At 40.9% G+C, this 12,826-nt stretch overlaps 1 protein-coding gene across 1 annotated transcript in view; it reads left to right on the forward strand.

The window, feature by feature from the left end:
• TRPM3 (transient receptor potential cation channel, subfamily M, member 3) overlaps positions 1 to 11,332 on the forward strand; it is a 149,800-nt gene extending 138,468 nt beyond the window's left edge. The window contains exons 17-19 of the mRNA XM_008570046.1: positions 2,780 to 3,063; positions 4,730 to 9,066; positions 9,173 to 11,332. Coding sequence (XP_008568268.1) covers positions 2,780 to 3,063; positions 4,730 to 4,752 — 307 coding nt within the window. The 3' untranslated portion in view covers positions 4,753 to 9,066; positions 9,173 to 11,332. The remainder of the gene's footprint in view (positions 1 to 2,779; positions 3,064 to 4,729; positions 9,067 to 9,172) is intronic.
• The last annotated feature ends 1,494 nt before the right edge of the window (positions 11,333 to 12,826 follow it).

Raw genomic sequence — 12,826 nt, forward strand, 5'->3', positions numbered from 1 at the left:
GGCAACACTGAGGGTTGCGATCTGTTGCTGGACACGGAAAAAAAAAAAAAAAAAAAAAAAAAAAAAAAAAAAAGATTAAGGGAAGCACTATAGTCATAGAATAAGCATATGTAAATTTGTCTCTGGGACATTTTATTCTTTTATAACCCTTACGTTAAACCCCTGTCAGTTAGGTCCAGGACCTACGTAATCATACAATTAGATGGTTAGATGGTTAAACACACCCAGAATTCTGGAAGAAAATGGATAAATGGTTTATTATTGCTTTAGTCAAGTCTTACATTCTAACCCACCTCAGAGCCCATAGGAGAGGTAAGATTTTGCTAAGAATAGTTCCTGAGCCCTGTTCCAGTAGGCTTTTCTCCCCTACTCTAGTTCCCTGGGGCCATTTTGGAGGCTCCCACTGGGCACCTCCTGGCTTCCCCTGAAGAACTCCTCCCTGCACCCCTTCTGCCTCCCTCCGGTCCTGCTCAGCTCCCGCATCTCTGTGTCCAGTTTACTGCCTGAGACCAGGTCCTGACTCTTCTGTTGCCTGTGGTTGGTGCCCCAGCCGTGCCTCTTGCCGGCTAGTTTTCCCTGTGGTGTTGGGTCCTGGGGCTGAAGGGAGGCAGGACATGAGCAGCGAGGCCCCCATAGCACAGGCTGTGGCACAGATATTTCATGGTGGTCACACGCAATCATGCCAAAAGAGCATCTTCATCTCTTTCAAACACCAACCATTTATACACTGGGCTCCAGAAAGAAAAGGAGAAGAAGAGTAAAACTATCCTGCCTTTTGTTACTCTTCCAGCATCAAAAGCTGGCAGGCCTCAGCACCCGGGGCATGCTAAATGAAAAGTCTGCAGAAATGCGAGTCCTCCTCCTGACTTTCATGCAGAAGTATTCTATCCACTTAACAAAGTTTCTTGGGCTCTGTTTATATGACAAAATGAAGTGAAAGAGGGAAGAGCTGTATTTCCCTTCTGAATTAGTTGTTAGCTTTGTGAATAGTGTCAGGTTTCCAGACACAGGATAGCTCAATGTCAATGCATTCTTTTGGAAATAACTTGGGCATGGTGGCAGAATGTGCCTGGCCCCTGAGAGGCACTGGGTGGTTATGGGCAGCAGGAGAGAGCAAAAAGAAAGTATCAGAAGCAGGGCTCTTGGGAGCAGTCCAGGGCCTTAGACCCAGTGAAGGCAAGCTGAGGGATAAAGGGGGAGGTAAAGAGACACGGGGAGTAAAGGCTCTAAGAGAGGGAGAAAGTGCCCCAAGGCAAGGGGATCACACATCCCAACCCCTGGCTAGCAGGCGAGGAGATTTTGCAAACAGCCTACAGGTCCCTCAGAGAGGGAATTCACATGCCTCTTATAGCTCCTTTGGCACTGAGGTGTACATTCCTCCCTAACAGATGTGTTGCTGTCTTTAACACACCACCACCACCATCACCACTACCACCAGGCTGGGGAGACCCAGCTCTAATTCCCACTGCTCATTGTAAAGCATATTCTGCAGTCATGTTCTACCTGCATCATGTTCCTTTTAAGGATCAGCAGCCAAATGATTGGAAAAAGTATCTTTATCCTCTCCAGAAAAGTTGTGAATGGGTCTCATTCAGATTCATCCAAAGGTTTGCCTTTAGGCATTTAAACATGAAAGTCTGAGCTCAAACCAAGACTTGGCTTTGATTCTCCTTTCCACGTTAACCTAAGCAAATAAAAAATCAGGCACAATTTTATTTTAAATATGTGGCCTCTGTCTTTGTAAATAAATGACCAGGCAGACTGTATGACAATTAAAATCAAGTACACTGTTATTGACTCGGTGAACACTTACTGATACCTGGCAGGTATTGGGCTGGCAACATGAAGATGGAAACAGGAGTGTGAGGCAGACCATGCCCTTAAGAAACTCCAATGCAGAGGGTTGAGACATCTAGAAATAACTGTAATATAAGGCATCCGTGATCAGCTACCTGGAAAGGGAGAGACAGAGAAAGGACTAGGATAATTTACTTGTTGATAGATATTCTAGTGTCTACCACAAATTACTTGGTTACATTTCTTAATTTTTGCTTTTCCTTTATAAATGAAAGAATTGGATTAGCTTAAATCAACCCTGGGTGCCTCAGTAACAGGGCCACATTAATTTCTTTGGAGGTACTAAATTTTAAAAAGATTATCCTGAATAAACAATAACAAAAAAGAATATTGTATAAAGGTAAAAACCAATCCCACTTTATAAAATACAAATTTTACATGTATGCTTCAATAAAAAATAGCTACATTCTAAAATTCTATCACTAAATTCTGGGTAAAATCATCAAAAGGCAACATTCTTATTTTATTGGTGACCCTGATATGCCAACACTCTAATACTTAGGTGATTAAACCCTGCCCCAAGCCACAGCTAGGCCCGGGGGAGTGGTAAAGGGGAAGACTTTGGCCCCACTCCACTTCCATAAGAAATGCTCCATTTTGGCGCTTATTTATCAGGATTGTATATGACATTTCATTGAGGGAAAAAGAGATGGGAGCTAAAACCACTGTATTAAATAATCTCTAAAGCCTCTTCCAGCTTCAAAAAAAAAATGGATTCTGTGATCCCAGTGACACCATCAAAGCCATTCTCTCTTCCCCAGCCCCTCTCACTACCTGCCCACAACCCCTCGGTTTCCCTCTGGGAGGAGAGCACGGATGGCACCAAGGTCCAGAAACGGCTGTGATCCCCCTGTCCTTGCTCTCAAAACCCCCAGCAGAGGAACCCGGCCTGACTGACTCTGGTTCTCTCTTCCTTGCACAGGGTGGAGAACATGTCCATGCGGCTGGAGGAAGTCAATGAGAGAGAGCACTCCATGAAGGCTTCGCTCCAGACCGTGGACATCCGGCTGGCGCAGCTCGAGGACCTCATCGGGCGCATGGCCACAGCCCTGGAGCGCCTGACAGGTCTGGAGCGGGCTGAGTCCAACAAAATCCGCTCGAGGACCTCCTCGGACTGCACAGACGCAGCCTACATTGTCCGCCAGAGCAGCTTCAACAGCCAGGAGGGGAACACCTTCAAGCTCCAAGAGAGTATAGACCCTGCAGGTGAGGAGACCATGTCCCCAACTTCTCCCACCTTAATGCCCCGTATACGAAGCCATTCTTTCTATTCAGTCAATATGAAAGACAAAGGAGGTATAGAAAAGTTGGAAAGTATTTTTAAAGAAAGGTCCCTGAGCCTCCATCGGGCTACTAGTTCCCACTCTGTAGCAAAAGAATCCAAAACTCCTGCAGCCCCTGCGAACACCTTGGCCATTGTTCCTGATTCCAGAAGACCATCGTCATGTATAGACATCTATGTCTCTGCCATGGATGAGCTCCACTGTGATATAGACCCTCTGGACAATTCCATGAACATTCTTGGGCTGGGCGAGCCAAGCTTTTCCACTACAGTACCTTCCACAGCCCCTTCAAGTAGTGCCTATGCAACTCTTGCACCCACAGACAGACCTCCAAGCCGGAGCATTGATTTTGAGGATGTCACCACCGTGGACACTAGATCTTTTTCTTCAGACTATACCCACCTCCCAGAATGCCAAAACCCCTGGGACTCAGACCCTCCAACATACCACCCCATTGGGCGTTCCAAAAGTAGCCGCTATCTAGCCACTACGCCCTTTCTCCTAGAAGAGGCTCCCATCGTAAAATCTCATAGCTTTATGTTTTCTCCTTCGAGGAGCTATTATGCCAACTTCGGGGTGCCCGTGAAAACTGCAGAGTACACAAGCATTACAGACTGTATTGACACACGGTGTGTCAATGCCCCACAAGCGATCACTGACAGAGCCTCCTTCCCTGGGGGTCCTGGAGACAAAACGGAGGACTTATCTTGCTGCCATCCTGAGAGAGAAGCAGAACTGAGTCACCCCAGCTCTGACAGTGAAGAGAATGAGGCCAAAGGCGGGAGAGCCGCCATTGCAATATCCTCCCAGGAGGGTGATAAGGCAGACAGAGCCCTGTCCAACAACATCACAGTCCCCAAGATAGAGCGTGCCAACAGCTACTCAGCAGAGGAGCCCAGTGCATCCCATGCACACACCAGGAAGAGCTTCTCCATCAGTGACAAGCTCGACAGGCAGCGGAACACAGCAAGCCTGCGAAATCCCTTCCAGAGGAGTAAGTCCTCCAAGCCAGAGGGCCGAGGGGACAGCCTGTCCATGAGGAGACTGTCCAGAACATCGGCTTTCCACAGCTTTGAAAGCAAGCACAACTAAACCTTCTTAATAGGCGTTGCAGGAGCCTCAACAACCCAGTCCTAAAATTCCCCCCAAACTCCACCTTTTCTCCCATCCTTGAATCATACCTGCTTTATTCTTAGCTGAGCAAAACAAGCAATGTTTTGGGAAGTGTTAACTCAAAGGTGACTTCTGGGCCACAGATCAAGAAAGCATTTGATCTGACCCAGTGCCAAACACAGGGATCTCAGGCATGTTCACACTTGCTGGGTAGGGAGGGGAAGTGAGGGGCAGAAGGGTTAGAGATGAGTGTGTATCACCAGTCACTGCAGAAAGCCATGAGATCTGGGGACCAAGGGGCTTCCAGCACTCTCCATGCCAGGAGACATCTTTTGATTACTGACCATTATCAAGAGTTTTAGGAGGCAGGGCAAAATTGCAAAATAAAATAAAATAGCCAGCATACAAAATGAGATATTCTAAACTTCCATTCTGTTTTCTTTTCACATTGGCTCCATCACTGGTGACTGATGAAGAGCATCCTTTTTATTCAGTATAAGCCGGCAGCAAGCAGTTCTACCTAACGTCCCACATCCTTCTCATGCCAACACTTCTGTAATTGATCATTATAAAGAAAAAACAAGGTAACAGTCATAGTTCACCTGTCTCTTATCTATTCACTTCTGGTGCCACAACTGTTTATCTTTTTGGAAGAAAATAAGGGAACAGAGATGCCTTTTTGTATTGCAATTGAAATGAAAGAAGAGTTGATGTTAAACACAAAAGCCAAGTGATTTATTATACACAGTGGGCATTCAAGTATAGTCAAGCAAGCTCAGGATGAATGTAATTAAATAATTTTATATTTTTTAATTTATTTTGTATCTCACCTGTCATTCAATGAATTCACTCGCTTCTTATGTAATACTGAACTTGAAAAAAAAAAAACACACATTAGGCAGAACTAACCCAAAATTGCCATATGGGATATTGCTGTATTTTCACCATCCATGTCATGTGTTATGCTCCTGTGTGACCATCATCATTTGCATGACTCTTCCATGTCCTCTGAACACCTCCAAGATGTAACTGCCAATTTTTCATACCCCTTCATCACATGACCATTTTGTATATGAATATATGGTTATATGTGGATATTTTCATAGAGTTTTCCATCTAATCTGAGCTCAGCATAAATTTAATTGGCATTTTTCAAGGGCTGGTATCTTTTTTATGGAAATGTTCCAAAGTACTTTTTAAGGAAGTTTCAAAACCATACATAACCTTAGAATTGACTGGGAGTCTGGTATCAACCCAAAGCCATCATCAGTTGTAAGCATACCATGAATATTTTTCTTATAGACAGAGTTATAAAAAAAAGATACAGTAGACCAAAATAGAAAACAAATAAACCATATAAAGAGTTCTATACATATATATATGCATTTACACAAAGACACGTGTTTATAGATAGTATATAAACAGACATATAGAGCTTTCTTAAGAGGCTTGGACTTTTCTATCATGTTAAAGTATATCCAAGATTTTTTAATATCCAAGAAGTCCATTGAAAGAATTCATTATACTATTAGACCATCTGCTGAAATTTTGATTTTTTAAATCCCTATAACCTTAGCTTTTCCTTGTACCAAACTAGAGCTGCCAAAACAACTCACTACCTGCCCTCTGCCCCTTTCTATCCAAAAGCACCGGCTGTCATGACATCTTATTTATTCTGGTTTCTCCTGCACAAAGCTATGACATCAAGTACAATCTGAATGGATGTGCAATTCTAACCAGTTAGCATTACAGACTCTAGAATATAAGCATATGCTTCTAGATCAGAATCTGAATTTGAAGTGGAATAAGGAAATCTTGGCCCCAAGTCTTCAGATTCCTATTTGGATTACTGAAGTTTGAAAAAGAATAAAGCCTTTAAGGAAAATGACTTAATGTTTCTGGCCCAAGATACTACCTGGTTCTTTTGTTTAGTGGTAGTTGTAAACACCAAGTTTTATCTCGTTTTGTGAAAGCAAGTAAATACATGGACAAAACCTCTAGCCTTTAAATATTTTTTTTAAAAAAAACTTATGAACACGCTTTTCAGGTATAGAAAGAGTGAAGAGGTCATAAGTGTAAAGAATTAAACATTCCTTTTTTACTCCTTGGTATTTAGGTGAATCAGTAACAAACACCCAGACTCCCTCGTTTATAATGGCTCTAGAAACACGTTTTATTGGGCCCCACACTGGCTATTTCCCTGTCTGCAAACATGCATTCATTCTGAGAATAAATCCGATCTTAAACTTCCTTAAACTTAAACTTCCTTGAGTTCTTAAACTTCCTTGAGTCATGAATCCCTATGAGGATCTAATGAGAACTTTGGGCCTTTTCCCCAGGAAAAGAAAGAAGGAAAAAAGAATTACATACACGCCAAGTTGCAATATAAATTTAAAGAGTTCATGAACCCTTGGTTCCATATTGATCGATAAATGAGAAGAAGGAATCGTGTTCATTCATAATCAATACAGTTGTAATAGGCACTTTATATTTTGAGACCATTTCTCTGTGATTCTCAGGAAGGCCAAGTCTCAGCACCAGAGTTTGAACCAAGATTTCATTATTTCTGTTTCTTAGATTAGATGCTGCTAGTTTGATGTACTCACATCCTAACGTTTTCATGATTTTAAGTAGTGAGCACACTCACAAAGCTGAAGGCTCTCCTGAGGAAATCTATAGAGGAATTTAAGAAGGAGGTGAAACCCTTCTTCTTTGACCCTAGAGCAGAACATCGAGCATCTCCAAAACCTCATTCTGGACCAGATTAGAAGTGGGGGAGAGAAACTATGAACACGAGTGTTTCCATTCGTCGTGATTTTGGAGAGAAAAAAACAGGACCTGGGAAACTAAATACTTAACAGTCCTGACCTTGTGACTACCTGGTTCTTTTGTTGTGCATGAAAATTAAGTTTCAACATCTTTTGTGAAGTATGTGAAATATATAAGTCAAATTTAAATGACTTTACAGACAAACTGTAACTTTCATGAGCCATTTCTTTGCTGTGCACGTTCATGTGTGTTATTTTTCCATCCATTTCCTCCCACGTCCGGGTTCTCTGTGCACTGAGGTGGCATCGATTCTGTGGCCTTGTACAATCAGCTTGTGCTCAGTTCATTTATCCCACCATGTCCCTGATCGAGGGGATGTTAATTACACCCATCTTTGTGAATTAAGCAGCTCATGAGCAGCAAGTTTTTGAGGACTATAAATAAAGTCATAGAGAGCTTAAAGAAGTAATTGCTTTGGTTTGATTATCTGCTTCAAAGGTGCCAATTTTTATGTACTACTAAATGTAATGATTTGTTCTAAATTGCTTGTACCTTTAAAAAAAAAATTAAGGTTGTTTTATGAAAATGACCATGGAGGTCTCCTGATAACCAACATACTTTATAGTTGGAAATCCCTTCCTTGATGGGTTTGAATGAGGAGCTAGAAAGCTTGGGTACAATTGTCATGGCTAGTTTGTGAATTTCTGAAAGCCAAAAGGTGTATTAGCAGTCAGAATGCAGCACTTTATAGAACTGGATTTTTTTTAAGTCTAAGCTTCCAGGTCTAGGATGTAATTTAGCACTTTGAAAGTTCCCATTCTGAAAAAAAAAAATATATATATATATATATATATATATATATAACAATAATCAAATGGGAAAAATGTACTAGTAAAAACACAAAATGTGTTTCTTCTGAATGTTTCAAATGTATTCTAAAACATGGTTTGTACAGGTAATATTATGGTAGATAACTGGATAGTACATTTTTCTACTTTCTGAGGCTGCACAGTCTAATCTTCTTGAATGTCTGGGCTGTTTAACTTCTTTAAAGATAATAAATGTTATCCAGTTGTCCATCATGCTATATCTATAGTATGTACCATTCAATATGTTAGGTAATGCTGTATTATAAAACACATGTAAACATATATGTAACCTGTGTTTAACCCAGCATAGTTGTAGCATGTGGTTGTATTAATGAACGTTACAGGACAGCTTTATAATCATTTATAAATCTGTAACATTCAATAAAGAAGCACATGTTGCAAGGATTAACCTATGTTCCCAATTCCATGTTATTTAGCATCTCGTGAAATGGGCATTTTTGTTCCTGATCTGCTTTATGTTTTTCACGTTCCTGTAGACCACTGTACAATATTTGTATAAGCTGGTGTACCTCTTCTAACAAGTCCTGCAAGCTGTGGTAGGCAAGTTGTGATTTCGTGAAAGATGAACTGGCATGTTATGCAAGAGACTATATGACAAATGAATTTAAAATAATATTTTAAACTCCAGTTGAATTAGCTGTTTGTTTACATCTGCTGACCCCATGGGAAAGCAGTGTACAGTCTTTTATAAATATGTTCATTTAGTAACACTATGTTGTTTCTAGATAAAGTGATGATAGTGTGTGGGTGGTTATATATTTGGCCTAGATATTGCATTATAACTCACTATCCTTTAACAAAAATAATGAGACTTAAATGAAGTAATTCCTCTCCAAACCCAGTCTTAATTTTGTGTCATCAGAATGCATGCACTGCTTTATGCATTTCTTTGGAATTTTCTAAGGCACTTAACATTTTACTATTGCCTGCTGTGATGCTTAAACCAGTTGGAAGCTTACTCAAATTGTTGGGCTTCTTACACTGGGAATTATGTTCAAGTTTTAAAAATTAAAAACAAAAATGTAACCAAGGGTATTTTTAATCTTTTTTTTTTTTAAGCTCTGAACAAATAATATGGAATAAAGTATTTAACCACAGGATGTATAGCTATGGGACCCAGAGATGGCAAGCCAACACTTCCTGGGTTTACAAAGGTCTAGGTAAGCTCTGAACAAATAATATGGAATAAAGTATTTAACCACAGAATGTATAGCTATGGGACCCAGAGATGGCAAGCCAACACTTCCTGGGTTTACAAAGGTCTAGGTGTTGGTGCATCTGTGATAGATGAAAGACATGTTTCTGATTCTTTAGGGCTACTGGTTGCAAATTGCTAAACCAGAGATGAGAGTGAAAAGTCCATTCGTGACAGTGCAGAAGTGACACTGAGTGAGTGGTGCTATGGGATGACATGTGACCTCTCTCCTTATCTTGTGGCCTAATCAAGTTGTGAGTGAGCTTGGCACGGGGGAGGGAGACAGGTGATTGGGTGTCTGATCGAGCACTGGGTGACTCTGAAGTGTTTACTCTTGAAAGAAATCACCATTTCATTATCAGAATCCATTCAACATCTGGAAAAAAGGGAAGCCAATTTGCACAGTCTTGTAAATGACTACTCGTAAAAAGAGTAGTGAAAGCTTTTCTTCCAGCCTGAATTGGCCTAAGCTGTCTCTTCTTTTTACAAGTCAATCATTCTGTCTCTCAGATTGGAGTCATCCAAAGGAGGGGTTGGGTCTGATTTAAGATTTTTTCTTTTCTTTTCTTTTTATTCATTTCAGGAAGTAGTTGTGTTGCCTTTTCTCTGATGATATTCTTGCACTTATCACTGCTCATAAAATCAGATGTGACAATCTCTATGTGTCATCTAAGAGGGGATTGCAGTGACCTGGTAATCCCAATGGCAATATAAGTGAGGTGATTTTTCCTTCCCTAACTTAACTAGTCTACCGGCCACCTCAAACCTTCAGACCACTGCGCATTTGCATGATTTATGTGCTGGGAAGTGAAACCGATGCATGTATGGCTAGAAGTCCATAGGCTTTCTGAAGAACGTCAGTGCCAACCATGTCCCGGGCCTTCCTCTGAAAAAGGCAGGCTCCTGAGAGCTGTGGGTCGTGGAGGGAAATTCAGCCTCCTGCCTGGATGGGCAGCTTTCTTCATCCCCTTTCTTTTCTTCCTTTCTCTTAGACCAACACAAGATGCTTTTTTGCCAGGCCAACAGACCCTTGCTCCCGTTACCTCAACACCTTGTGGACCCTAGCACAGGAAGCTGCAGCAGCACAGCAGCGACTTGGAAAAAGCCAAACATTCAGACTTTGTCCCAAACCTAATCTTCCCAGTAACTTAGCCGCCTCCTAACTCTATCTCATGTTCCTAACTTAGCTGGTGTTTGCTTCTGCCCCATCCAATTTTTTGCCTGTCTGAATCCCGAAAGCGTCCCTCACGTCTTCACCGCAGCCTCCCACACATCATCAGAGCCAGGCATCTGCATCTAGATGGAGGGGTTGCACACTCAAATATGTTCGGGGTCCAAATTCAGAAGGCAAATGTGTGAAAGACAACCGAAGAAGAGTTTGTAGGGCATGAGCAAATACACGTCCCACCACGAGGACATTCAAATTCAAATTTTCACACACTGTGCTGCCAAACAAGTATGTCTGCCAGCAGCATTCTGTCCCAAAGGCAATAGTTTGGCACCTCTGATTTAGGACCAAGCAGGATCAGATTCTTGGTTCTGACTTAGTGAGTGTACACACGAAATACACTGAGAACTAAGGCGGGGGGTTGGGGAGGAAACTCACCCCATTGGAGGTTATTCTTCTCCTGAATGATAAATGCCTGTGTAATTTGTTAGCTGCATCATTCTGGCCCTGAACACGGGGTTTTGTCAGGGAGATTGAGAAGAAGAGTATCGTAGCATTGTGTGAAGACTTGCCTGCTTCCTGTCACTACAGCATCTGACCTGAGTCTATATTGCTGCTACCACTGTATGGAACAGTACGTGCAGTATACTGTGCTCAGAGCCATTTCATAATATAGAACTTAGACTCTCATTTGTATATGTCCTAACCATAGTTTATAATGGGGGAAATTATTCGGATATCATTTTTAAATGAATTCCTATAAATATAATGATTTTGACATTGGATTTGCTAAATATATATACATCTTTTCCTTCTTCGTGGATAGACAGCAGTTTGCATATCTATCGATGCTATAAATATATAATATATAAATCCTTAGAGGAATTGTCCTTTTTTAAAGGTCTATTATTGAATTCAAAATGCACTTTGAGCTTGTTTGTTTAGATGTATAATTCAAAGCAGAAGTTAGCAGACACCATGGGAAAAACTTTCTGAAATTTCTGTAACCAATGTTTTGCAATAAAAAGAAAAAAAAGTTCAGTAGTTTAAAACATGACTTGGACTTCTTGTGCATTTATTTGGCACCACCTGATCTCCTCCATCCTCACACTAAGAACTTCTGGAGTACAAAGAAATAATTGCCTAGGGCTCCATAAATTACTTGTTTCAGTAAAGCAGAGGTTGCAAACTGGGGGCCTATGGGTCATATCTAGCCAGCAGAGAAGGGGTGTTATTGGCCTGCACAATGTTTTTTTAAAAATTTGAAACATTTAAAAGTTGATAGGTTTCATATTAGATTCTAGATTTCCAGCTTCTCCTGAAAAATCTGAAGATCTGGTGATATGAGACCTAAATTCCCACACGACAATAATCAGCTGAATCATGGCATCTTGGGTGCCCCTAGAGAAAGCATTCGTTCTCCAGTATACCACAGTCCCCACCACTGTTACATCTGGCTCCCTTCACTCACCAGCATTACCTAGAAGGGCCCTATATGCGCTGGGGGACAAAATTCAACCCACAACAGTGGGCAAATGTGTGAGTAGGAATGTAGTGGTCTTTTATCTTTTTAATGTTTTTTAAGGTAAAGGAATCAGAATTCAAGAACCAATTGGAAACAACGTTAAGTGTTGACCAATAGAAGAAAAAATAAATCAATTATGACACACCATAGAGTGATTTAAAATAATTAAATCTTTGTATATTGACATGAAAAGATGGTATTGGTATATTATTAAGTCTTTTTAAAAGGACATACAGAGCAGCATATATGGTCTTAGTTCATTATAGCTGCTATAATGAAATACCTTAGACTGGGTAATTTATAAACAACAGAAATTTATCACTTACAGTTCTGGAGGCTGTGAAGTCCAAAATTAAGGCACTGGCAGATTCGGTGTCTGGTGAGGGCTACTCTTTGCTTCATAGATGGCACCTTGTTGCTGCATCTTCGTGTGGCAGAAGGGACAAGGGAGTTCTCTTGATCCTCTTTTATAAGGGCACTAATTCCACTATGAAGGTAGAGCCTCCATGACTTAATCACTTTGCAAAGCCCTCACTTCTTAATGCTACCACACTGGGTATTAATTTCCAACATAAGAATTTGGGGAGACACCAACATTTAGACCACTCTTTTATAAGGGCACTAATTCCACTATGAAGGTAGAGCCTCCATGACTTAATCACTTTGCAAAGCCCTCACTTCTTAACGCTACCACACTGGGTATTAATTTCCAACATAAGAATTTGGGGAGACACCAACATTTAGACCATAGGATAGTCTAATCCCAATTTTTGTATAAACTAAACCAGGCATATAAATATGGATCTATTTGTATATAAACAGTGAAAGAACTGGAAGGATACGAAAGGGAGTAAAAGTTTTGCAACAGACTTTATTTTTCCAAAAATTCAAATGCTGTGTAAGAGTAACCTAGAGTGACCTAAGTAATGTTCAGGCATCAATAGACATGAACCAGAAGGGTTTTCTTTGCTTTATTTCTGTTCAGAAACCTGTTGTAGGCATTGTCACAATAATCATAAGCCTTGA

This window comes from Galeopterus variegatus, unplaced genomic scaffold (genome assembly GCF_000696425.1).
Source record: "Galeopterus variegatus unplaced genomic scaffold, G_variegatus-3.0.2 Scaffold565, whole genome shotgun sequence".
In the NCBI taxonomy this organism is placed as follows: domain Eukaryota; kingdom Metazoa; phylum Chordata; class Mammalia; order Dermoptera; family Cynocephalidae; genus Galeopterus; species Galeopterus variegatus.